Source organism: Narcine bancroftii, chromosome 7 (genome assembly GCF_036971445.1).
Source record: "Narcine bancroftii isolate sNarBan1 chromosome 7, sNarBan1.hap1, whole genome shotgun sequence".
NCBI lineage: Eukaryota > Metazoa > Chordata > Chondrichthyes > Torpediniformes > Narcinidae > Narcine > Narcine bancroftii.
In genome coordinates, this window is record NC_091475.1 from 173,400,108 (window position 1) to 173,426,376 (window position 26,269).

General features: G+C 38.3%; 1 protein-coding gene across 3 annotated transcripts in view; it reads right to left on the reverse strand.

The window, feature by feature from the left end:
- Positions 1-288: 288 nt before the first annotated feature.
- lats2 (large tumor suppressor kinase 2) overlaps positions 289-26,269 on the reverse strand; it is a 77,906-nt gene continuing 51,925 nt past the window's right edge. For all 3 annotated transcript variants that reach the window (XM_069891369.1, XM_069891370.1, XM_069891371.1), the window contains 5 exons: positions 18,841-20,456; positions 17,350-17,932; positions 12,497-12,679; positions 6,986-7,092; positions 289-1,605 (listed from right to left, as the gene is read on the reverse strand). In XM_069891369.1, the coding sequence (XP_069747470.1) occupies positions 1,108-1,605; positions 6,986-7,092; positions 12,497-12,679; positions 17,350-17,932; positions 18,841-20,456 (2,987 nt within the window). In that variant the 3' untranslated portion in view covers positions 289-1,107. The remainder of the gene's footprint in view (positions 1,606-6,985; positions 7,093-12,496; positions 12,680-17,349; positions 17,933-18,840; positions 20,457-26,269) is intronic.

A 26,269-nucleotide genomic window follows, 5' to 3' on the forward strand; every position in this document is an offset into this window, starting at 1 on the left:
AGCATGGAAAGGCTTACCTTTTATATAATTTGCATACCTCCGCTACTTGCAATTTTGTGAAGCTGACCAATATAAATAGTACCTTATTAATAATTTTACATTCAGACAACACATTATTTCTGGACCAAACAGCCATTTCCATTAATTGAAACAGAAACATTGTGTTCATATCAATTTTGTAAAAAGCTTAACGTGGTATTAATATTTTTTTGAATGTGTGTATAGAAAAAAATGCGAGATGGAGAACATATAGAGGGCTCAATTATAAACAATATTAAAGAGGCAGAGTTACAAGGAGCTTGCTTTTTTTTAATTAGTGTAAATGAACTGATTTAACACAGGACCTGCCCGCGTTTTACATATACCTGTATTTATTAAACTAGTTTAATGCAAAAGATGAATTTATAATTCATGCTTCAGTTGCACTCCAAAGCATATTACAAAGCATGATCCATTTGTCAACTCACTATCACATTTTATATTGAAAAATACTTTGTATATATCACAAAAAAATTGAAAGCAGTATTTGTGTTATCTGAACACAAGAGGCTGCATTGCAGTAGGCTGGAGCAAAAACAAACTGCTGAAGGAACTCAGAGCTAATGTAGGACTGATGAAGGAATTTGACCTGAAATGTTGATAATTCCTTTCCCTCTTCAGCTACTGCTCCTCCAGCATGTTTTTTGGTGTTATCTAATTTGCTCTCGACCTTTCAATATAGATTATAAAATTAACAAAATGTTTATTATTGCAATAGTAATAAATGATAGTGTATATAAAACATCGATTTACATATTATTGCACTTAACCATTTTTCAAAACGTTTAGTTTTCCATATATATTTGCAATCCTGTCTATATATTCTAGATCTATCGAGTTTAGACTCTTATCTAGTTCTAGTCTCCGCTATAAAATTAGTGTTGATACTAAATATAACAATTTTTTTTAATATTTAGCAGCAGGAGTCAATCATCCCAAGAGGGCACAAGATGCCACTAAAACAAAGTAAGTGCTCTCTGTTTTTAGCTCATATTTTTGGTAAATGTTATGCTTCAAATTCAGTATCAAAAAAATTCTCAAAATAGCAGAAAGTGTTCCATATTGTTTCTAAACATATACTGGTTGATAACTTTCACTATGGTCAATAGATTCACTCTGGCCCAAATCTGGCTGACTTTCTTTGGGCTCATTGTTTTCTAAAGGCTTTGGATACCGAAATGGATAACCATGGTCATCAAAAAATCTTCGGAAGGTGAATTCATAAAATGCATGTTCAGGATGCTTGTTACCACCAACGTGACTGGTTAGCGTGTCAGAGGTCTTGGTACTGTCACCGCTGTCATTCCATGAATTCTCTTCTTCTATTGGATCAAAGTTAGAGGTGTCCATAGGATGGCTTATCTTTGGAATATAGGGTGCTGGCTGTCTGCGGATGTCTTTAGAAAAATCAATGGAGGTAAAGAAAGGATGAGCTTTGATTTCATCTGCTCCATTTCCACCCAGCCTGTCACTGGCTCTGCAACAGAGCTTTGTGATGAGATCTATTGCTTCAGCACTAAGCTTTACTTGAGGTGGAATATACAATGTACTCTCCCAATTTATTACCTGTGAAAGAAATAAAAGGCACAGGATTATCTTGGCATGAAATGTTAATTAATAACATACATGAGCTGAGAAGCAAAGTTTTATTTTTAATCTAAACTGTTAGTTCCCAGCTTTATTTCTCAAAACACAGATTCTACAAGGAATCAGAAACAAGAATTGTGAATTCCCATTCAGGAAAAGGACATAGACTCAGTAAATCAGTGCCCTCCATAATGATTGGGAAGAGACACTTTTTTTCCCTATATTTCCTCATGTTCCACACTTTTTAATTTATAATCAAACAATTCATATTAATTAAAGTGCACATTCTAGATTTTATTCAAGGCTATTTGAATACATTTTAGTTTTACCTTGTAGAAATTACAGCACTTTTTATAAATAGTCCCCTCATTTCAGGGCACCACAATGTTTGAGACATTTGGCTTCACAAATATTTGTGAGTACTCGGGTATGTTTAATTGCTTCGTTGGAGCAAGTATAGAGAGTGAGCCTTCTAAGCTTTTGATCACCTTTGGAGTCTGTAGTTGCCATTTTTCTACATGAGGAACAGAGTTGTGCCAATGAAAGTCAAGGAAGCCTTTATTAGGCTGAAAAACAAGAATAAAACAGTAAGACATTACCCAAATCTGAGGATGTCCAAAATAAACACTCAGGAACATCATTAAGAAGAAAGTGTGTACTGGTGAGCCCAGTTATTGCAAAGGGACTGGTATTCCAAGGAAGACCACCACTGCCAATGACAGAAGAATTTTCATCATATTGAAGAAAAATCCCCAAACGCATGTCCGAAAGATCAGAAACACTCTTCAGGAGGCAGGTGTGAATATATCAATGACAAATGACCACAGAAGACATCATAAACAGAAATACAGAGGTTATCTGTAAGATGCCAAGCCATAGAAAGGATGGCCAGATTACATTTTGCCAAGAAGTATTTAAAAGAGCCTGCAGAATTCTGGAAAAGGGTGTTGTGGACAAATAAGACAAAGATTATCAGAGTGATGGCAAGAGCAAAGCGTGGAGATGTAAGGAAGTGCCCAAGGTCCTAGGATTGCATCTTGCAGTGTAGCCTCAGTATTTCTGTTCATGAAGTCTTCTGAAGATAGTACTGTAATGGAGTATATATATTTGGGAGAATTTGGTAAGATTAGTGGGTTACATACATTTTAAAACAGATCTTATTTGAAATATTGAAGAATTCATATTCAGCAACATTGCAGAGGCAATGGAGAATGCTATGCACATTTCTTGGAGGTGACAAACTGGCTGTTTGCAAGTACTGACAGGGTGCTCAATCAAAGGTCAATGAGAAGTTTTGTTTATCTAAGACAACAGATGAGAGCAGAAGGATAACTCCTGTTGTTTGCTGAAAAAGGTGGGGGGTTTTGCAAGTGAGAGAGTCACATGGACTTTCTAGCAGTTGGAGAGAGAGAGAGAAGACCAAGCTCAACAAGCTCTCTCAGCCATTGTGTGTGTGTGACACTCAAGGAGACTGAACAAACACGGCTGAAACAAGCCAGGAAAAGCTGGTTGGAAACAAAAAGCTCCAGAGTGGCGGATGGCTGGGAGTGCTATCTGTCTGATATTTCTCTTGGAATAAGTGGAACAAAAAGGTACTCTGTGGTAGCTTGAAAGAAAGAAGTTATCATCTGGAGAACCCTGATGGGGCAAGTTTAATCAACGAGACATTGAGGTGACTAATGCTGGTACCTCAGTTGTGGAAATCCTGGAACAACAAATCTCTCTCTGCAAAACCTACAAGAACCTTCCTGAGTGGTAAACATTTACCTTTTGAGCACCAAAGCCTGGTGAACTTTATACATGTTAAATTCCGTGCACAGTATAAGAATTGCCTGCCACCAGAGAACTTGGAAGAAGGAGAAGTGAGATTGAACTGTGAACTTAAGAACTTTTCTTAAATTTACACACACATCATACACGTGCACTTAGAATTAGAAGGGGTTAATTTGGGTTAATTAAGTAAATAGAGATAAGTTAAAGTTTGATTCTATTTTCTTGTTTAAAGTTAATTAAAAATAACTTGTGTTTAAATAACAATTTGTCATGGTGAATATCTATTGCTGCTGGGTTTTGGGGTCCTTTGGGCTCGTAACAGTAGTCATTGACATATCCACACTTGCTTCTTGAAGAGTGTTTCTGATCTGTTGGACATACATTGGAGATTTGTCTTCATTATGATGAGAATTCTTCTGTCATCAGCAGTGGAGATCTTCCTTGGAATACCAGTCCCTTTGCGATTATTGAGCTCATCAGTACCACTCTTTCTTAATGATGGTTCAAAGTGTTGATGCTGGTAATCCTATGATTTGGGTGATGACTCTTAATGTTTTATTTCTGTTTTTTAGCCTCATAATGGCTTCTTTGACTTGCATTGGCACAACTCTAGTCCTCATGTAGAAAAATGCCATCTGCAGACTCCAAAGGTGATCAAAAGCTTTGAAGCATGCCTAGCTTTCTTATACCTGTACCAATTAAGCAATTAAACATAATTGAGTAATCACAAACACCTGTGAAGCCAAAGGTCCCAAACATTATGAAATGTGCTGTACATGATAAAACCAAAATGTATAAAAATAACCTTGAATAAAATCTGGAACTTGCACTTTAATTGTGAATTGTTTGATTATAAATATATAACTGTGGAGCACAGGGACAAACAAAAGGAAAAAGGTGTCTTTCTCCCAAACATTATGGAGGGTACTCTATACAGTAACATTCACTTAAACCTGCTCCACAAATCATGTTTTTTCCCTGTCCTAACTCCATATACCTGGCTTTTCCCCATTTGTTAAGACTTTGGAGTTAACAAAAACTTACCAACCTTAGACTTAAAATTAACAATTAATCCAGTATCAACTGCAATTTGTTAAATTATACTTCGCTGGAATCTTCCAACTGCACTAAATAACAGTTCTAGATTTTCCAACCATGTTCCCAAGTTCTATGCTTACCAATCAACAGAAATAAATTCTCTCCATCTTCTCTTAATATTTTTTTAAAAATATCCAAGCACCCCTCAATGCCCTAAATTTAAAAAAAAAATCCTGATTTCAATGATAAAATTATAGTACATTAAAATGTATGATTGCACTCCCTTCAAAAGCATATGCTTCCCAAGATGTGGTTACTGGTCCTCCAGGTGCATTAAAATCAGAGCATTGGATAGTTGCAGTAACTGTATCTGGGCTCTGTAGCTCTAAACTTGTGAGATTAATAGATTCAGCACAGTAGATCAAGCCAGGCATCAATCTGGGCTGTCGGATAAGTGCTGGCTTCATCTGATGGCTTGCTTCACTCACTTAAAAGACAGAACATAGTACAGCACAGAAGAGAAATACACATGTCTGTGATGAACATTATGTCCAAATCAAACTAAAACTCTGCTGCTTGCATGTGATAGATACCTGTCCATTCCCTTCATATTCACGTGTCTAGAGCTTGGTCTTCTCTCTCTCTCTCATTAACCCAGTAGCCCATTCCAGGCACCTACCACTCCCTGTATAAAATGTCTGCCCTGCACATCTCTCTTAACCTTACTCCCCCTCACTATAAACACGTATTCTAGTAGGTGATGATTTTACCCTGAAGAAACGATTCAGACACTCCACTCTATCAATTCCTCCTCTCATGATTTTATAAACCAGTGGTTCTCAACCTTTTTCTTTCTACTCACATACCACTTTAAGTATTCCCTATGCCATATGTGCTCCGTGATTAGTAAGGGATTTCTTAAGGTGGTATGTGGGTAAAGAAAATGTTTGTAAACCGCAGTTTTAATCATTACCAAATGATTCATTAGGTGCACAGTTTCATAACCCCAAAGGAAATGGGTCAATGACAATTTTTCTCAAGCAAAATATTTCAGTAACAATTGGGTCTTGAGCAATGATTCTCAACCTTCCCTTTCCATTCACATACCACCTTAAGCAGTTGAGTACTACTGTTATAAACTAACATGTTTTCTCTCAGTTTTCTACCTTCCAAAGAAAACAACCCAAGTTTGTCTAACCTCTCCCCATAATTCATACCCTCTAAACCAGGAAAACCTCTTCTGTACTCTTTCCAAAGCCTCAGTATCCTTGTTGTAATGAGGTGACCTGAATTGAACATAGTATTTTAAATCCATTCAAAACAAAGTTTTATATGGCTGCAACATGACTTTCTTATTTTGACTCTCAATGTCCCAACTAATGAAGCCAAGCATACCATATGCCTTCTTTACCACTCTATCTTCCATTGCCCTTTCATTTGAGCTATGGATCTGAACACCCAAATCCCTCTGCACATCAATATTTTTAAGAGCCTTACCTTTACATGTCCAAATTCTCCATACATTGAACCTACCAAAGTGCAATACTTCACATTTGTCCAGATTAAACACCATCTGCTACTCTGCCCAGATCTATAACTGATTTATATCCTTTTGTATTCTTTGATAGCCCTCTACACAGTCTACAGTTGTACTGAACTTTGTGTCATCTGCAAACATACTGAGCCATCTGCCCTCTTTTTCCATTTATAATCACAGAGATCTCAACACCTGATCCCTGTGGAACACCACTGGTTACATGCTTCCAGCCATAACAATATTCTTCCATCCATAATAACATTCTTCCATCAATATCCTCTGTCTTCTCTGGTCCAGCCAATTCTGCATTCAAAATATCAATTTGCCATGGATCACATGTATTTTGACCTTCTGGATCATCCTACCATCAGGGACCTTATCAAATGCCTTACTAAAATCCATGTAGGCAACATCCACTGCTCTACCCTCATCAACCACCTTCATCACTTACTCAGAAAAGTAAGACATCACCTGCCCCTGACAAAGCCATGTTGACTACCCCTAATCTAAGCATGACTTTCTCAATGCATGTACATTCTTTCCCTAACCAGCTTTTGCAATTCTTTCCCACCCACTAATGTGAGGTGTACTGACTTAACCTACAGTTTCCATATCCTAAACAATCAATTCTGCAGATTAATAAAACCAGTCCTTACATTATTAGACCTGCACTTTACTCAAATACATTCTACCAAGATCTATAATAGTTGGCAAGCCAGGAATCTCTCAGCCCAGAAGATCTAAAAATACAAATTGCTGATTGAAAATTGCAATTGTCTTTCAGATATTGCCAAGTTATACCAAGAATAGATTCTTTCATTAAAAAAATTACCGTTCAAAACATGCATTTTAACAAACCAATCACATGCTACCCCAGGTAGATTTCTTACTAAATTTGTACTCAAAATCATTCATCATTTAGCTCTTGGGCCACTGATGATGGACCAACTATAAAACAAGGACTCATGTACTGCACCAAGAATAATTCTTAAATACCACTCTAATATTTACCTTCATTTGAGTTTCTGCAGGTGTTGGAGCAAGAAAAGGAGGTTGCCCCACTAACATCTCAAAAAGAATAACTCCTACACTCCACCAGTCACAAAGTTGTGTGTATCCTGAATGAAAGATGTCATTGGTAAAGTTAATCTTCAAATACAAGTGATAACATTAAAAATAAGGACTAAAATTGAAATCAAGCAGTTCATATTTTACAATCAAATATAGCAAAATGACAAATGTTTTTTTGGATTGTAAATAAACCACATAAAAATAGGTCCAGTAGACTTTGCTACTGACCAAAATACATGTTATTTATCTTCCTATAGTTTATCCTACCCAATTTTTTACATTTCTCTACAGACATCTTAACTAAATTGAAATGTAGCAACAGCATGGACTTGGATGACCAAGGCAGGTAGTTCAATAATTTTTTAAAAATTGATTTTCTTCTTAATTCTATATCAGGAAACAAAATATGTTTAAGGAAGGTTTTTTTAAAAAAAATTTCACAACATGCCACCTTGGAAATATATCACCACTCCTCCATTGTTACCAAATTTAAAACGTTAAATATTTTAAAGTAACATAATTTTTAATTAATTCACTAAAGTGTTTTATTTTGTATACAAGGTCATTTTCATTCTGAATTAAAATTAGATGCTGGAAATACTTGGCAGGTCAGTATTTTGCTTTTCATACATTTTATCTTCCTCAGAAATAGTCTGTCATCTTATTTGTTTTCTTACTAGTACCACTCAGTGAAACTTATCAGATTTTACACAAAGCAGAAGGAGCCCTCCAACAGTTAATTGATTAAACATATTGACCTAGAAATTTCTTGGGGTGTAATAGACCAGTTGAAAGACTAATACATAATGTGTCTGTTGTACAGATGAAGATGATTTTTCTCAAGCACCTGCCAATGTATTCATCTGCTGGTTTTTTTGAAGAGTTTGGAGAGGAAAGTAAGGAATGTGGGTGTGAATGACATTGTTGGTGTTATTTGTGTTGGGAAATGAAGTTTATGATCTCAGAAGAGATGTGAGAATGATTGAGGTAGCATTAAGGATAGCTGCCTCACAAATTTTTGACATAAAGTGTATCCAGCTGATGCACATTTCCAATACCTGATTCCACAGCTGGTCAGGCTCCTTTCAGAGGATAAAGCAAATTTCACATGGTTTTGGATATCATCTTGAGTGCTGAACATCCATGGACAGCATTTGCATGTAGGACACTAACCCAGATTATAGTTCAGGAAATTTCCCCAAAATATTGTATTGAACAGTGCATATAAAAATATCTTCAAGGTTATTACAGTACTTTTTAATGAGGCTGTATTGTTCGTTGTTCTTGAAATTTTCTACAGGAGTAATTTTGAAAATTTGTAAAAAGATTATTGCAAAGAACTGCAAAGATTGAGAAAGCAGAGAATAAATAAAGGGTTCTTATTGAAGAGGAGATAAGTTACAAAAATCATTTGATGATTTTGATGTGAACAGACAGGTTCCTGGCTGGCTGCATCACAGTGTAGTATGGTTGTTGCAGAGATATGGATCGGAGGTCAATCCAAAGGACCATAAGAACAGCACGGAGAGGAGGCACGTGATGGAGTAGTGGCCGGACGGTGAACTCCAGCCCTCTCCAGAAAAGTCGGGAAAAACAAGAGAAAACACAAAGGCACAGAAATAAAAGTTACAGAAAAGTGAGTATAAAGGTGGAAAGAAGATGGCGACAAAAAAAGAAAAGTCGAAAGCAACGGTAAGAAGAGAGGAAGAGAAGACAAAGGAGGAAAAAGGCGAAGGCCTTACATGTCCGAAGAGGCCCGCTGCGGAGAGAGAAACCCGCTCCCTCAGGTCGGTAAATAATGGACTACAAAAATGGCTCGCAGAGCCGAACAAAAGTGCGCAACCGCGCATGCGCGAAGTTTCGCGCATGCGCGATGCGAATGAAAAAAAACACACCGACGGGAGGGGGGACCAGCTGGGGAGTCGATCTCCACAGCCGGCAACGACAGCTGCAGAACACCTGCAGCAAGAAGAGACCACAGAAGACAATAGAAACAAGATAGAAGAGGAGGAAAGGGCAACAAAGAAACAACAGATGGTCAACCCAGAGGAAGAAGAAGAGGAAGAGTATGGTGAAATAGAAGAAAAGAGAGGCAAGGTAAAGGATATACTTGCTCTTATTAGAGGATACATGGAATCATTTAAAGAATGGCAAACACAGGAATTTAAGGATTTAAGAAAAAGAATAAACAACACAGAGGAGAAAATAATTAAAATGGAGATGACCTTAACAGAAATGGGAAAAAAAATGGACAAGATGGAAGAGCGGGCAGTAGCAGCAGAAATGGAGGTAGAAGACTTAAAAAAGAAATTGGAGAAATCTAATAAAAAAACTAAAGAGACACAAGAACTACTAGCTCAAAAAATAGATACAATGGAAAACCATAACAGAAGAAATAACATAAAGATAGTGGGCCTTAAGGAAGATGAAGAAGGCAAGAATATGAGGGAGTTTATAAAAGAGTGGATCCCTAAGACCCTAGGATGTCCAGAACTACAGCATGAAATGGAAATAGAAAGGGCACATAGAGTATTGGCCTCTAAACCACAACCACAACAAAAACCAAGATCTATTGTAGTAAAATTCCTAAGATATACAAGATATACAAGAGAAAAGGTACTGGAGAAGACAATGGAAAAAGTAAGAGAGGGCAACAAACCACTGGAGTATAAAGGGCAAAAAATCTTCATTTATCCAGATATAAGTTTTGAACTCCTAAAGAAGAGAAAAGAGTTCAATACAGCAAAGGCGATTTTATGGAAGAAAGGGTATAAATTTATACTAAAGCATCCAGCGGTATTGAAAATATTTATTCCAGGACAGCAAAACAGACTATTCTCGGATCCAGAAGAAGCACGAAAATTTGCAGAACAATTACAAAAATAGACTGAGGGAGGAAGACGGGTAATGAGAGTTAAAATGATCACGACTGATATGTATGTGGGTAAAGACAAAAATAGACTGAGGGATGAAGACGGGTAATGAGAGTAAAAATGATCACGATTGATATGTATGCAGGTAAAGAGGTATAAGAGTGAATAGAGACAATGAGCATACATGAATGTATCTGTACTTAGAGGAAAATATAGATAGTATAGACAAGAATTAATAAGGGAAGGTAATGGAATAGAGAGAATAAGGAGGGAATTAAAAGAGGGACCTTTGTGACATATGAAAAGTGAAATCTTTTCTGGGGGAGGCGGGGTGGGGGGAAATAGCGGTCACTGCACAATCAGTTGACGCTTGCGAGTGGATTCGCAAATCCAAATGGAGAGGGGAGATGTGGTTGTCCGACAAGGGATAAAGGACAACTCAGGAGGTGAAGGGGAGATTGGGGATAAATAAGATAGAAATAGGAGAATAAGGAAAATGTTAGATGTTGTAGGAATGTTGTCTTATAAAGAGTTGAAAATAAGAAAACAGAAATGGAAAAGGAGGAAAGGTAATGATGGAAAAACGGAAAGAGAAGATAAACAAAATATAAAAGGGCTACGCTGAACTATATGTCTTTAAATATTAATGGAATACACAACCAAATTAAAAGGAAGAAACTACCAAATTTAAATGAATAAATGTATTCCATTAGAAAAAAATAACATATTGGTTAAGAAATAATATTGAAATATTCGAACAAGTATAGGAGCCTTACATTAAATACAATAGCGAAAACCTACCGGGGACAAACATTACCTAAGTTGATGGAAGGAGAAGGAAAGAAAAGAATGGACTCAGTAGAATTTCTGGTGTAATTTTGTTGAATGACAACATTGTCTGACTGGATTAATGCAACCTAGATTGTATACCTAAAATGGATGAGGGGGGGGGGGGTGGGGGGGTGGTTTGGGAGGAAAGGGGGGGGGGGAGAAAAAGTCACTGTATATGTGTGAAAAGAAATAGTGTATATCATGGCTAATGTGATTTATGGTGTGAAAAATAAAAAAATTAAAAAAAAAAAGAACAGCACGGAGGATCATTGGAGTCTCCTTCCCCTCCCACCCCCCAAACTATCGATATGATCTACCAGGATCGTTGACTGAAGAGGGTGCAGGCTGAGGAACAGCTTTTCTCATAGGCAGTGAGAATGTTGAACGACCAGAGGAACTGCTCACATTAATCATCTGAGACTGCCACATTCACCAAAAAAAAAAATTGTTTGTCTGAATACTTGTCCTGCGTTTGCACTGTTTGCCTGTAAGCATGTTATGTCTAGTTGTGTGTTTGAGTGTTTTGCACTGAGGACCGGAGATCACTGTTGCATCAGCTTGCTACTTGTTCAATCAGATGACAATAAACTATTTGTTATCTATTGGGCAGGAAGTGACAGGATTTAAGCCCTGTGACTATAAAAGGATGGTGATACATCCAAGGATAGGATGCTGTATAATTTTAACTTCCAGATTGGGAATGATCTCAGGCATTTGTTGCACTTGTCCTTTCAAACAGTTGCAAAGTTTGGACATAAGGTAGGGAAGTAACAGCAATGCACTCAGTAGGCTGTCCACATTGCATGTTGAAGTCACAGCACTTTGATGATGGATAATTTTACAACACATGCAGTTAGTTTGATTTTCACTTAAGAAGCGCAGCCAAAGAATTGGGTTCCCCACCACCACATAAAAGCATCTGCTGTGATATCAAAGCCCATCAATCTCCTACACAAGTTTCAAGGATATTAGCTATATTTTCAAATCAAATGTTAGAGAACCTTTGAGGATTTTTTAAAAATATATAAACACATTCAAAAAGATACCAGTTTAAAAAAATAATATTGTGACTGGCAGGAAGGACTTTATTTACTCCTTCAGAACATGTGAATCACAAGAAATTGGAAAAATATTGATACAAATTGCAAATTTAAAATAAAGTATGTATTTTGCATGCTGAGGTTATATTGGGGTTGACCTTCATAAGCAACACAATCCAGTTTGTTACTTCAGCTTGTTACTGAATTCCATTGGTGGGGCCATTAAAAGAGATGTGAGACATTAACAACAAATACACACCTTTGCTGAAGTAATCTGGCACATCAGCAAGGAGTTTGTTTGGATAAGTCAAGAGTTCTTTCCTCTTTGTGAAAAGGCCCTTTCAAAAATAGTGGTCATGATTACTGAAGATTCAAGTCCAATTCAATGCAAATCTGGATTCTACCTCTGCCATTGTTGTGAGCGTTAGATCATCTCCTGCTTCACAGAGTGTGAGATGAATATTAAGCAGAAGAATTCCTGGCCTATGAAGCTCCCATTCCTAGATCTTAAATCAATGAATTTTCAGGAATAAGATGGGCCTCTACCTCAAAAGTAGCTAAGCCCAGGAAAATAATTATTCCAATGGGATTTGTAGCCATTCTAATGGATTGAGACAGTCAGAACTGCTAAGGAAATTGACCCAATATCTGATGTTATTTTTTCTTTCCAAAACACACCAAAACCAAACAAGACATATGATGCTGACCTTTTCGTACAAGGACCTCAGGAGCAATGTAGTTTGGAGTTCCAACCAAGGAGTGGGCGAGGCATCTTTGGTGCTGACGGGCAGCCCTTTGTTCAAGAGTTTTTAATCTATCGCCACACTTGCAGTCAGACAAGTCTCCCCAAAGATCACTTGGCTCCATGCTGTCCTGTCTGGCATGGCTCCCTTTTATAAATTGGAAAACAAAACAGATGAAACCAAAACAATGATTATTTAATAGAGGAAAATATTTTGCATTTCGAGTCAGAAACTCTTCAACCCACAGAGTCTAAGCAGAGCATCAAGACCCATTTCCACCAAACCTCCTTTGATTCATTTTTTAAAAATTCTCCCACATTTCCCGTAACACCCTCCAAATCCTACTACTAATCAGAAGAAACCCAAAGAGGCAATATTCACACAGATAGCAGCAGAGCTCAGGTCTGAACCTAGTTTACTGACATTTTGAGCCAACAGCTCTACTGGCTGTCACCCTTCTAATACTTGACTAAGTCTACCAGCTGGAAATTCAATCTCCATAGCAATACGTGCACAGTTTAATGCAACTTGGAATCAAATTTCAAAAAAGGATTTCTAGGATTTAATTGAAACCAAATTTCAGAAGCAGATTGCAGTGTGCAACATCACAACAAATAGAGGGTGAACTTATACACACAGATGTCTAATTGTTGCAGTAAGATTATGAGAAATGAAAGCTCATCGAGCATGCATTTGAGAATAATTTCAATTAATTGATCAAAATAATTATTCAGCCTGAAAACTCATTTTCAATCTGAAATATTAGCTGGGATTTTCATTCCAAGGATGTTGCCTGACCTGCTGAGTGTTTCCAGTATTTTCCGTTGTTGTCAATTACCATATATTTCAGCGTATAAGACAACTCTTGAAACACCCAAAAAATAGGGGTCATAAAAAATAGGCCGGATACATAAATAAGACCTTTATATCTACTCAAAAAAACATATACAAGACGACCCGAGAAGAACCCAAAAAGACCCCACCCTACAAAAAAAATTCTGGCCAGGAAAGCAGATCGGTCCCGACCACCTCCCCACTGCTGCCGGTCCCAAACACCTTCCCACCGGTCCCCAACACCTCCCCACCACTGCCATGACCCACCCAAAAATGTTACAATTTTAGAGCCCGTAGTTTCTGCTCCTGCCCGGGAACCAGTCCCCCCACCCCCGCCCCCGCCCCCCCCCCTCCCCAAGCCGATGTATTGCCATGTTTTCTGCACCGAGCACACTTGGGCAGTGAGGAGACTGATGCAGAGGGTACTGCACCTGATATTGAGAATTGAGTTGCTGTCGCCGACTCTGGCTGCAACCTATGCTGAAGACTTCGACCAAGCACCGTTTGGCATCTTCCCGGCCAGAGGCAGTTTTCTTTTTAAACTGTCATCGTAATAACTTGGTTGCTTAATTTACAAATGTGTTATTTGACAATTAGGGTGTTGTAACAAAGTTTGGGTCATTGCGGAGGGACCCAGACACCAGTCTCAGTTACATTCCTTGTAGCTGTTCTGAGGGATTGAGCAGAAAATTGGCAGGTTGTCTTCTATGCCTGATATAGGGTAAAACCCATGTAATTCAGGCTGAAAATGGGGACCCGTCTTATCTGAAGGTCATCTTATATGCCAAATATATGGTATTTCCCATTTGTGGTGGGATAATGGAGATTTTTAAATGAATGTAAAAATCACAGCAAAATTGCCATTTACAGCTTTTTAAAGTCTTATCTTAGACACAATTTATAATTCCAGAATTAGAAATTCAATCAGCCTTCTAGTGCAAGTATGGAGTCAGCACATTGAGCCAACCTTTAAGGAAGCACACCATTACCTCTTCTTTCTAAGAAGTCAGGAGATTTGGCATGACGGTGGATACTCTGTCAAACTTCTTCAGATGCACCATGAAAAAGTATACTGGCTGGTTGCATCACAGCCTGGTTTGACAATTTAAATACCCAGGAACGAAGAAGATAGCAAACATAGCCAGGTCTATCACAGGCATATGTATAATCATAAAGGACCTCCATCACTCTGGTTACAACCACCTCTCACTGCTATCTTCAGGCACAAGGTACAGAGGTCTGAAAACCAACATTTCTAGGTTTAAGAACTTATCCAGTGACCTCCTTGCATTTCCAAATAATGCACATGGAGAATCAAGAGGGAAAAAAAAACACGATTCAAAAATGCAATTGAATTTTTGATAAAATTCAATCATGAAGCACAATACAATGGAACTTCTTGACCATATTATCTCACCAATCAGATAAACACAGTTTTTTTGTCTTGAGTAGGAGAATTAGTAAGTGGGGAGACATTTAATAGGTACAAGAGGGGTAACTTTTTAAAGTAGAGGATGGATGGTGGGTGCATTAAACAAACTGCCGGAGGAGGTAGTTGAGGTACTATTGCAACATTCAAGAAACATTTAGATGAATACATGGAGAGAATAGATTCAGAGTGATATGGGCCAAATGCAGACAGGTGGGACTAGTATAGGTGCAGCTTTGTGTGGGCAGTAACCTGATGCCATGCTCATTGATACAAATCATTTTACACTTTTTAGACTGTCATCGTAATAACTTGGTTGCTTAATTTACAAATTTCCAGCAGCTGTTTCACAGCAATCAGAGTTGAAACCTTTTGGAGGTTTTAAAATCACAAACGAGACTACAATCAGGTGAAATCCTCTACTGTTACTTAGAGTCATACAACACAAAAAAAAACACAGACCCTTCAGCTCACCATGTTCTTACCAGTCATAAAATATCATGGTCTTCTTTGCAATGGCATTTCAAGTGCTCATCTCAATGTTAAATGTTGTGAGAGTATCTGTCTCTACCACCCTCTCTGGCAGTTAATTCTAGATTTCAATCAACCTCTAAGTAAAAATCTTCTGCAAGTGTCATCCTAATTTTCTATTCCTCACCTTAAACAAATGGCTTCATTTCCCTATGCAGGTGGTTTTCACTGAAAAAAAAAATCTTTTATTGTGTTGTCACAAAAAAACCTGTACCACAGAACAGAAATAACTATGATATATTCATGACTCCTTTGATTTCATAAGACATAGGTGCAGAAATAGGCCATTCAACCCTTTCAGTCTGCCCCGCCATTCAGGAGTTCATCTTTTTTTCCCCACACTCAACCCACTTTGACCTTCTCCCCGTAACCTTTAATGGCCTGGCTGATCAGGAACCTATCAATCTCTGCCTTACATACATCTAATGATTTGGCCTCCACAACCACCTGTGGCAACAAATTCACCTGTCGATGACACTTTCCAATCTCTTGTGTTTCCTAATTTCAAAACAGGTCATCTTCACAGAAACATAAGTGACGATATTCCGAATTACTATTTTATCACTCCAATAAACCAAACTTTGTATTTTCAGCTGTAAGTAGCTGTAATTGGTTGATAACTATTAAACATTTTGCATAACTTCTCATTGAGATTTTCATAACTATGGATAAACAAAGCATTCGGCTATATTTAAAGACATAATAATATAAAATGATAAACAAATACAAGAGAAATAAATAAATAAGATAAAATAAGATGGATTCAAAGAAAAGTATTTCGATGCTTACGCCTCCTCCATGGTTCTTTGAAGAAAGAAAGCAAGCTCCCCGTATGCTCGGATATTACGACATGATACCATAGTAACTATGGTAACACTACAAAGAACAATTTTCCTTAAAGGGAGAGTCATAAACTTAACTACAAATCAAAAACACAAGGTTCATCACCACGCTCTAGCTAAGATTTCTCTGCATTTCTGTTCTAAGTGAACACCCTTCAATCTTGAAGTTGTACCCTCTTGTCCTAGACGCTCCCACAATGGGAAACAACCTTTCTATGTTAACTCTGTCCATGCCTTTCAAATGTTGAAATGTTTCAATGAGATTCCTCTTTCATTCTCCTAAATTCCAATGAGTACAGGCCAAGGGCTATCAAACATTCCTCCCATGATAACCCTTTCACTCCTGAAATCATCCTTTGGACCTCTCTGAACTCTAACATTAGCACATCCTTTCTTAAATGAGGAGTCCAAAACTGTTCATAGTACTCCAATGAGGTCTCATCTGTGCCTTATAAAGCCTCACCATCACCTCCCTTAGTTCTATTCCTCTTGAAATGAATGCCAGCATTGCATTTGCCTTTATGAGTACAGAAATAAATAGAACCAAGTCACATCAATTTTCAGATTCACCATGTTGTTCTCATCCTCATTGAATCTAAACATGTTATTTACTTTGTCTGGGCAAAGGACTTTTCACTTTATTCAGGGTACTCAGCACTGAATAAAACCCCAGAATGACAAGTGATCCTTCATCCATTCAAAAGTTAGACTTTCCAAAACATTCATAGTGTAAATTTGAATATTTATGAAATTCATTCCTTTTGGTAAATCATGAATTATGCACCAACCTCTGCTTCTGAAATATGGAATGAGTACAGTGCACAGGCACATTCAAATGTTGGATAAATTTAGTTGCAATTGCATATCCCCGTCCTGCTTAACTGAGAATTCATATAAAACATCATGAACCCAGTTATGGGATTGGTTTTGCATCAAGCTGGATAATATTTCTGATCATCTCTTCAAACAGCAGGTATCAAAAATCCCCCTTTTGCAAACTAATTAAGTCATTTAACCAGAGCGAGTAAATTGAAGCTCCAGGAAGTAGCTGATATACTGCTAAAAATTCAGGCACAATTTTATGAGTTGAGTTTCCAAATTTATTAGATGAATTAAAACTTATAAAAAGCAATGTTAATAATATTGAATTGAATATGTTAAAACATATTAGAAGAACTTACCTTTCTGATAATATTTGGAATCATGTGTCCACCTGAACCCAGTACAAAGACCAAAGTCTGTGAGTTTAATGTGTCCATCAAGATCAATCAAGATATTGTCAGGTTTAATATCCCGATGAATAAATCCCATTTTGTGTACACTCTCAATGGCCAATGTTAGTTCTCCAATATAAAATCTTGCCAGTGACTCTGGGAAGACCCCCATTCGTATCAAGAGACTCATCATGTCTCCACCAGGGATATAATCCATCACAAAGTATAAGCTATCTTTATCTTGGAAGGAGTAGTATAGCTTGACTACCCATTCATTGTCAGCTTCAGCAAGAATGTCTCTTTCTGCTTTCACGTGAGCCACTTGATTACGACTCAACACATCCTTTTTCCGTAGAGTTTTCATTGCATAGAGTGCATTGGTGTCTACTTTTTGAGCTAGGCACACCTCCCCAAAAGCACCAACTCCCAGTGTCTTAATTTTTACAAAGAGTGATTTGTCCATTTTTGCCCTTTTCAGTCTGTTGTAATTGGATTCTTTCTGATTAAGCATTTTCCTCATCTGTTCTTGTTCTGCCTTGGAGAGTCCTGCCTTTGGAAAACATACATTGTAAATTAAACAAAAGTATTTGTAAAAGAAAATCAACTATACAAAAGAACTACTTAATACCTCCTCTATTGTAGAGTGCAGACAGCCCTTATAATGGGTCACTGCCAACTAGTAACCATCAAGCAAGCAACCAAGGAAAGTCCAGTTCCATCTCAGATGACATCTCCGTACAGTTGCTGCAACTCATCAGTGCACCAAGGCAAAGGAAGAAAACTCATCAACCAAGTTTAAGGTTCTTAATTCACATCAAATAATTTGACTGAAAAATAAGTCGTTTCTTAGCATTTTCAGTTCTGATTTGCCAACTGAAAATTCACTCCTTGAACCTCCCTATCACTACTTTGTCATCAAGGTTTCAATAATTCTCTCCTTGATCAATGATCAAACTTTTGATTATCTGCCTTAATATCTCTTAATATAGCTTGGTATAAAATTTAGGTACTTCCCCCCTTTTTTTTTTCCAGAATTGCCTGTACCACATATTCCAAAGAGTTACGGGGTTAAGGAGTAAAGACAGAAAAACTTGGCACACAAGTTGTTTCTTTTGAAATTAATATCTGCTCCTGCAGCATGGTATCCATGGCTGTGTGATAGAGGCCAGAGCTCACTACTCAAATTCCTCCAGTCCACTCAAGGAAGTCTGTCAGGGCACTACCAAAGATTAATCCCTTGTACTAAATGCACTTTTTCTCCAGTACAACATACTGTAAGCAGGTCTCTCACTGTAATCAAAAGATTACAAACCTCCTGTTTCAATTTTTTTAAAAAAAATTGATAGATATCTATCCCTTCAAACTGCTGCAGAATCCAAATTGATGTTCAACAATTGATTAGGGCAGTTGCACCACAAATTGAACCAGTTGCATTTTGAGAATATTAAAAATCAATACCTTCGACATCTCTTGCTCCAACTGAAACCTTCTGTTTAATTTTTGTTGGTACGTTTTCATTACATTTTCTACATGTTGCTCCATGAAGAATTTGAAAGCAAAAGGAGAGTAACTTTTAATTCTTGATTCTCTCTTTTCCTCATCTTTGTTGTTTTTGCGAACTGGTACAGGCGATGTTTGTATAAGTTTTTTGTCCTTCCCCATTTTCTCTAATTTATTGGGCTTGCTACTTTTCTCATTCTTTTGATTGCTGTTACTTTCAGTTTCATTGCATGTCAAACTGTGAATACCATGAATAACTTGGTCCACACCCATGCATAAACTGTTGGTATCAAATTGCTCTGCACTATTCTGAAGAATCAAATGTTTTGGATATGGTGGAGGAGGACATCTGCGCTCCTTCATAGTGTAATCATCAGACTCCAGAGGATAGATTGCAGCCCCACCTGCTGCCAATGGCTTTTGATCCATTACATCATTGTTTTCCGTGCTCTGAGTCTGTAACCAGGCTGGATGTGAAGGTGCAACAGCTGTCTGAGGCTCAGGCCTTGGCACTCTAATGCTCCTTACTGGTTGGAGGATAGGTGTTGATGTGACAGCTGTAATAGTATTAGTAGTGTTAAGAGATGGTTCTGTTTTGCTTGTCTGAACTTGTCTCACAGATGGTGAGGTCTGCAGTTTATTATTGAATGAATTGGTTCGATTTGGAATTTTGGCATCTGATCTCAGATGCCCAGTTGGTCTTGGCAATGTTTCTAGTCCAGTGTTCTGCAAAGAATCCCTTCTTGTTGGAGATGGTACTTGCCAATGTTGCACCTGAGAAGGATTAATATCAAAAATCTCCATGTTCAGGCTATTTTTTGAAGGTGTCATCATATTTGGGGCAAGTTCAGAAAAGTCATTTCCAAATGATGGAGCAAGACTTGGTAATACCTGCATTTGAGGGGATGTAGGACTTTGCTGTCTATGGTGGGACTGTGGTAAGTATAAAACTGTTGGAGACTGTTGGAAGGTATGGGCAGCAATGCCTTGAGTGACAGGACTTTTATTCTGAAGGCTTCCATAACTTCCCTCATGTTGTATTTTATTTTGGAAAGATGTGCTTCTTTGGACAGGATAACCTACAGAAACAGTGTTATCTCCTTGAGCTATTAAATGCGGTCTCACATAATGAGGATTGTTTGATACTTGAGAACCTTGTAATGCTATTGGTTGGCAGCTATGATTTGAGAGAGTGTAGCTAATCACTTGAAGAGTTTGGCCTGTCTCACCTTTGGCTGAATATGTTTTTTGTTGTTGGTGTTTAAGATCACAAGTTATGGGTGGGAATATATTGTTAGATGGTGGATTCGGTCCACTTATTGTAGGGTGTGGTCCTATGGGAGCGCATCTCTGCCCAGGAGTGTTAACGGTCATAGCTGGTCCAGTAGCAACTAAAAAATTAATATTAGATGTATTTGCATATTGCCGTGATAGTTCACTATGTATATTTCCACTCTCAACTCCAGAATCTGCTACTTCATAGATCGGATTTCCCATTTGATGATAGGCAGATAATGAGTCATTTGATCCTTCGAAATTCGATGTACGATCAAGATGTGGTCCAATACCCTTTCCTTAAAAGAAACAAATAGAACAATATTACTATCACAACAAGTTCCTTGCAGGTGAAAAATATTAAAAATAAGAAAATAGCTAAACTAAAACATTGTTAGTCTGTTTGTACTAGTCTGAATTAAAAATAATAGACCCGATGACAGTTCAATAATAGCAAATTACGTTTATATAGTACATTGAATGTGACGAAGGATTCAAAGACATATCATGAAAGTATAATTTAACAAAATTTGACAAGTATTAAGTTCAAATTTATTTGTCAGAGAACACACATGATATCACATACAACCTTGAGATTCTTTTTCTGCAGGCCAGGCAAAATTTCAACTGGTCAAGATTGTAAACTGAACTTAAGAAAAAAAGATACATATATAAAAGAGGGAAATATAAACAAACTAACTGCGCAAATACAGAAAAAAAAATTCAGTAGTAAATAATGTGCAAAGTAAAAGTCTGTAAATGAGTCACTGGTTGAGTCTGTTGTTTAGGCGACTGATGGTGGAGGGGTAGCAACTGTTCTTGAACCTTGTGGTGTGAGTTGTGGCACCTATTCCTCTTTCTCGATGGCAGCAGCAAGAACAGAGAATGTTCTGGGTGATGAGGTTACTTGATGATTGCTGCTGCTTTCTGACAGCATTGTCTCCACATAGATTTTCTCAATGGTGGGGAGAGTTTTGACTGTGATTTTTGGAGCTGAGTCCACTACCTTTTGCAGGGCTTTTTGCTCAGAGGTATTGGTGCCCCCATACCAGGCTATGATGCAGCCGGTCAGCACACTTTCCTCTACACATCTGTAGAAGTTTCCCAAGGTTTCTGATATCATACAGATACTCCACAAATTCCTGAGGGAGTAAAGACATTGTATTCTTCATGATGACATTAGTATGTTGGGTCCAGGAAAAGTCCTGAGATAGTGATTCTCAGGAATTTAAATTTGTTCACCCTTTCCACCTCTGATCCCCAGTTAATCACTGGATTGTGCACCCCTGGTTTTCCCCTCCTAAAAAAACACTGATTCAGATAACCAAAAGTTTGGTCAAAAGTACAGGTTTTTCTGAAGGTATTTAAAGGAAGAAACTCCAGCATAGTAGCAAAGCAATTTCTGAACTGAAAGTAGAGCCATTAATAGTGGAATGACAAAATTCACAAATGATTACGATTTCAAATTTATTGTCTGAGTAAATACATGACATTGTAGCGGTACGCTTGGAAGGAATGGGCAGAACCAGCGCTAACAGCTCCCATCTTGTGACGGCTAGACACAACAGCCTCCAAGCTACTGGCATCTGGCCACTACAGCCGCAAGGCATAGTGACTCAGCAGCACCCGTAGATCTACTGAGAAACCCCAGCCTACTCAACGTAGCTGTGTCATGAGATAGTTAGCACTTCAGATGTCATGATGCCAGGTCACATGTTGTATGTCTATATTAAGCCTGATTCTTTTTCTTTTCTTTGGCTTGGCTTCGCGGACGAAGATTTATGGAGGGGGTAAATGTCCACGTCAGCTGCAGGCTCGTTTGTGGCTGACAAGTCCGATGCGGGACAGGCAGACACGGTTGCAGCGGTTGCAGGGGAAAATTGGTTGGTTGGGGTTGGGTGTTGGGTTCCGATAACACTGTAATAAACGCTCTTCTCTTCGCTGGCTGATAACTTCAGGTGTGGTCTCGATATTTCAACATGATGGCATATGGGCACAAACATAATCTGCCACAACATCACGTACAATCCTGAGATTCTTTTTCCTGCATATGAGGTAGATTTGCTACTTATTAGTCGTGCAAAAAACTATATACAATATACACATAACCAAATAAAGAAATGTAAATGAAAGGGGGAGGGGACTGGAATCAGTAAAGACCTTAAATAAGTCCCTGATTAAATTTGTTGTTGAGGAATCTGATGGTGGAATCTGGATGTTCCTCACCCTGGTGGTGCCAGTCTTGTGTCACCTATACCTCTTTCCTGATGGTTGCAATGAGAACAGAACATGTACTGGGAGGTGTGGATCCTTGATGCTGATTGATGGTGTCCCCATACCAGATCGTGATACAGCCAGTTAGCACATTTTCCACAACATATCTGTTGAGTGAGTATCTGAGGGTTACAGAGCTGGAGGAGATTACAAGAGGGGATGAGCCATGCAGGGATTTGAAAATATGGTTGAGGTTTTTAAAATCAACTACTTGCTTCATTAGGAACCTAATACATCAACAAACAGAGTAATGGATGAGTAGAATTGATCGTCCAAAGTCTGTTTTCTGGGTATTCAATGAGTAACTGAGTATTAGACAATATAAAATGTTCAAAATGTGACTCCTGTTGGTTGCTCAGTAGGGTGAACAGTTATAATCAATTTAAGAGCATTTCTGTATGGAATTAAAAATTGGAGGGGGGGACTTTTATTGTTATTCAGTGATTGGTATTAACACTGTTGTTTATGCATATATTGGCACAAGCTATTTAAATATTAACCTAAAATGAAAAGCAACAAGTGTGAAAATATTGGCCAAGAAGTGATATGTAAAGCAGGAATTAATCTATAAAGAATGAAGCAGAACTAAATATGATTCAATAAAACAAATTGCATTTTTCCAACAAATCACATTTCTTCTGAGAAAGTCATGGAAAGTAGCAGCAAATCCCAGCTTTGTATCAATATTGTCAAAGTGTCACTTGCTCATTTTTAAACACTTCAGCATGAGAGTGCAAGTAAAATTATCACAATTTTCATTACAATTTAATTTCTTAAAGGGGCACTATGAACAGCATGGAAGAGACATACTTATGCCTGAGTTTTTGTTTTCTTCTTAATCCCAGGTGCAGAAATTTAAAATCTAACCATTAATTCAATATTTGTGAACATCTGAAGAAAGAAAAACAAATTACCCCTCGTTTCCTACAGACTTGAAATACTGGGATATTCATTCAAAGCACCATCACTTTTGGAATTTGGCTTACCATGTTATTTATATATCTGTTTAGGTATTTCTTGTTAACTTTTATTTACATCCCCTTCTCTCCTTTAAGCTAACAACATAATTACAATTCCACAGTGATAGTTTCCTTCTGGTAAAAGAATTAGCAAGCTGTTTATCTATGGAGGCATCTCATGTAGCCATCATCTTGTCCTGGGCCAAAAACATTTTTGGCAGGATTGCTTAACAGCAATTATAATTAGCCACCCAAGACAATTTCCCCTCTTATAAATTGATGTCAAAGGGCCAACTCCATCTTATTATTTCTGTCTCAAAGGCATGCAAGAACAAAAGAAATAAATGCAGGAATCGTCCATAGGGCCTCTCAAACCTCTGCTATTCAATCAAATCAGGATTCATCTGATGACATATACATTCCTGCTTAAACCTCATTTCCCCAATTTTCTTGCATTTAAAAATCTACAAACTAATTTCAATGACAGTTTCCACAATTCTCTGGAGTAGCAAATTCCATAGATTTACAATTTTGTGTGAAAAAAATCTCTTCTGTCCTAAACAACTACATATATCCCATTATTGTGCAATCTCTTTCTGACCTCTCCCTTCCCACTCTCATCTCCCCATTCTAGATTCTCCAGCAGGAGGAAACAGCCAAATGGCATCTGTCCAAAAAATCACTCAACAGAGGGGCAGCAGCAAGGAAAAGGGGTGAGGCAGCAGCAAGAAGGTAATTGGAGGAAGAAGCTGAGTATCACTATAAAGTGAGGGACTATATAGCGGAGTGGTCATCGGGGGAGTGGGCTGAGTCAGAGTGGTAAGGCTTTGGTGAGAACAGGTAAGAGGTGAGGAATAGTAGGAGTTGAGGTAAGAAAGGGCCACCCTATTGGATGAACAAAAAGGATTCAGCAGGTTAAGGGCAGGTTTAAGATGTACATTTTGTTCCTCTAGTCATTAACAGTGGGAATGCCAACCAAAGCAAGGGAATGCTCTTCTTACAGAATGTGGGTCATCAGGGAAATTAGCAATATCCCTGACAACTTCACCTGTGAGAAGTGCATCCAGCTGCAGCTCCTGACAAGCTGAGTTAAGGAATTGGAGCTGGAATTGGATGAACTCTGAATCATTCGGTAGGCAGTGGGAGTGAGAGACAGGAGTAATAGGGACACTATCGCACAGGAGGCAAGAGGAGAGTAGATGGGTGACAGTCAGGGGAGGAGAAGGGAACAGACAGGCAGTGCAGTATGGCCCTGTGGCCATACCCCTCAAGAATACCATTTTGGATATTGTTGGGGGTGGGGGTGTGGGGGACAACCCACAGCGATCAGGTCTGTGGCATGGAGTCTGATCCTGTGGTTAAGAAGGGAAGAGAGGAGATTCCATAGTTAGGGGGGCAGATAAGAGGTTCTGCGGAAGAGATTGAATATCCCAAATAGTATGTTGCCTCCTTGGTGCCAGGGTCTGAGATATCTCAGATCGAGTTCACAGCATTCTCAGGAGGGAGGGTGAGCAGCCAGATGTCATGGTCCATGCAGGAAGGTTCAGACATTAGGTATTCACAATGAAGACAGTGATTTGGATTTGACATTGTCTGGATGGGAGAAACCTGAATAGTGGTAGATGATTGCTTCTCAGACTGGAGGCATGTGACTAATGGTGTGCCTCAGAGATCAGTGCTGGGACCATTGTTGTTTGTCATCTAGATCAATGATCTTGATGATAATGTGGTAAATTGGATCAGCAAGTTTGTAGATGACACGAAGATTGGAGGTGTTGTGGGCAGCGAAGAAGGTTTTCAAAGCTTGCAGAGGGATTTTGGACCTGCTGAAAAATGGCAGATGGAATTTAATGCGGATAAGAGTGAGGTGTTGCATTTTGGAAGGACAAACCAAGAAAGGACACACACACAGTAAATGGTAGGACACTGAGGAGTGCAGTAGAACAGAAAGATCTGGGAATACAGATACACAATTTCCTAAAAGTGGCATCACAGGTGGATAGGGTTGTAAAGAGAGCTTTTGGTACATTGAGTATAGGAGCTGGGATGTTATGGTAAAGTTGTATAAGGCATTGTTTGTAGTTTTGGTCATCCAACTACAGGAAAAATGAGGGCAAAAGGGGGTGAGGGAGGGAGGGAAGGGAGGGGGGAAAAAGGGGGAGAAAATGACACTGTATATATTCAAGAGAAAAAATGTCTGTATGTATCTTGGTCAATATGGTTTATAGTGTGAAAAATAAAAAATTACAAAAGATAGAAAGAGGGCAGAAAAGATTTACTAGGATGTTGCCCAGACTTCAGGAACCGAGTTACAGGGAAAGGTTAAACAGGTTACTACTTTATTCCTTGGAGCGTAGAAAAATGAGGGGAGATTTGATAGAGGTTTTTAAAATTATGAGGGGGATAGACAGAGTAAATGTAGATAGTCTTTTTCCACTGAGGGTAGGTGAGATACCTAGAGGACATGGGTTAAGAGTGAAAGGGGAAAGTTTAGGGGGAACTTCTTCACACAGAGAGTTGTGGGAGTGTGGATCGAGCTGCCAGCTGAGGTGGTTAATTCGGGCTCAATTTTAACATTTAAGAATTTGGACAAGCACATGGATGGGAAAGGTATGGAAGCTATGGACTGGGTGCAGGTCAGTGGGTCTAAGCAAAAAAAAGTGGTTCAACACAGACAAGAAGAGGCATCATGTGCTATCATGTTCTATGGTTCTAAGGAATATTAGAACCATGCTGATTCTAATCATATTTTTCTTTAGCTAACTTAGCATATACTATGAATCAAACCATGGGATTTTCAGTCACAACTTATTACATAGTAATTCAAAGAGTCTCATTTTATCACAAAAATAATAGCAGAAAAATCAAAGTAATGATAC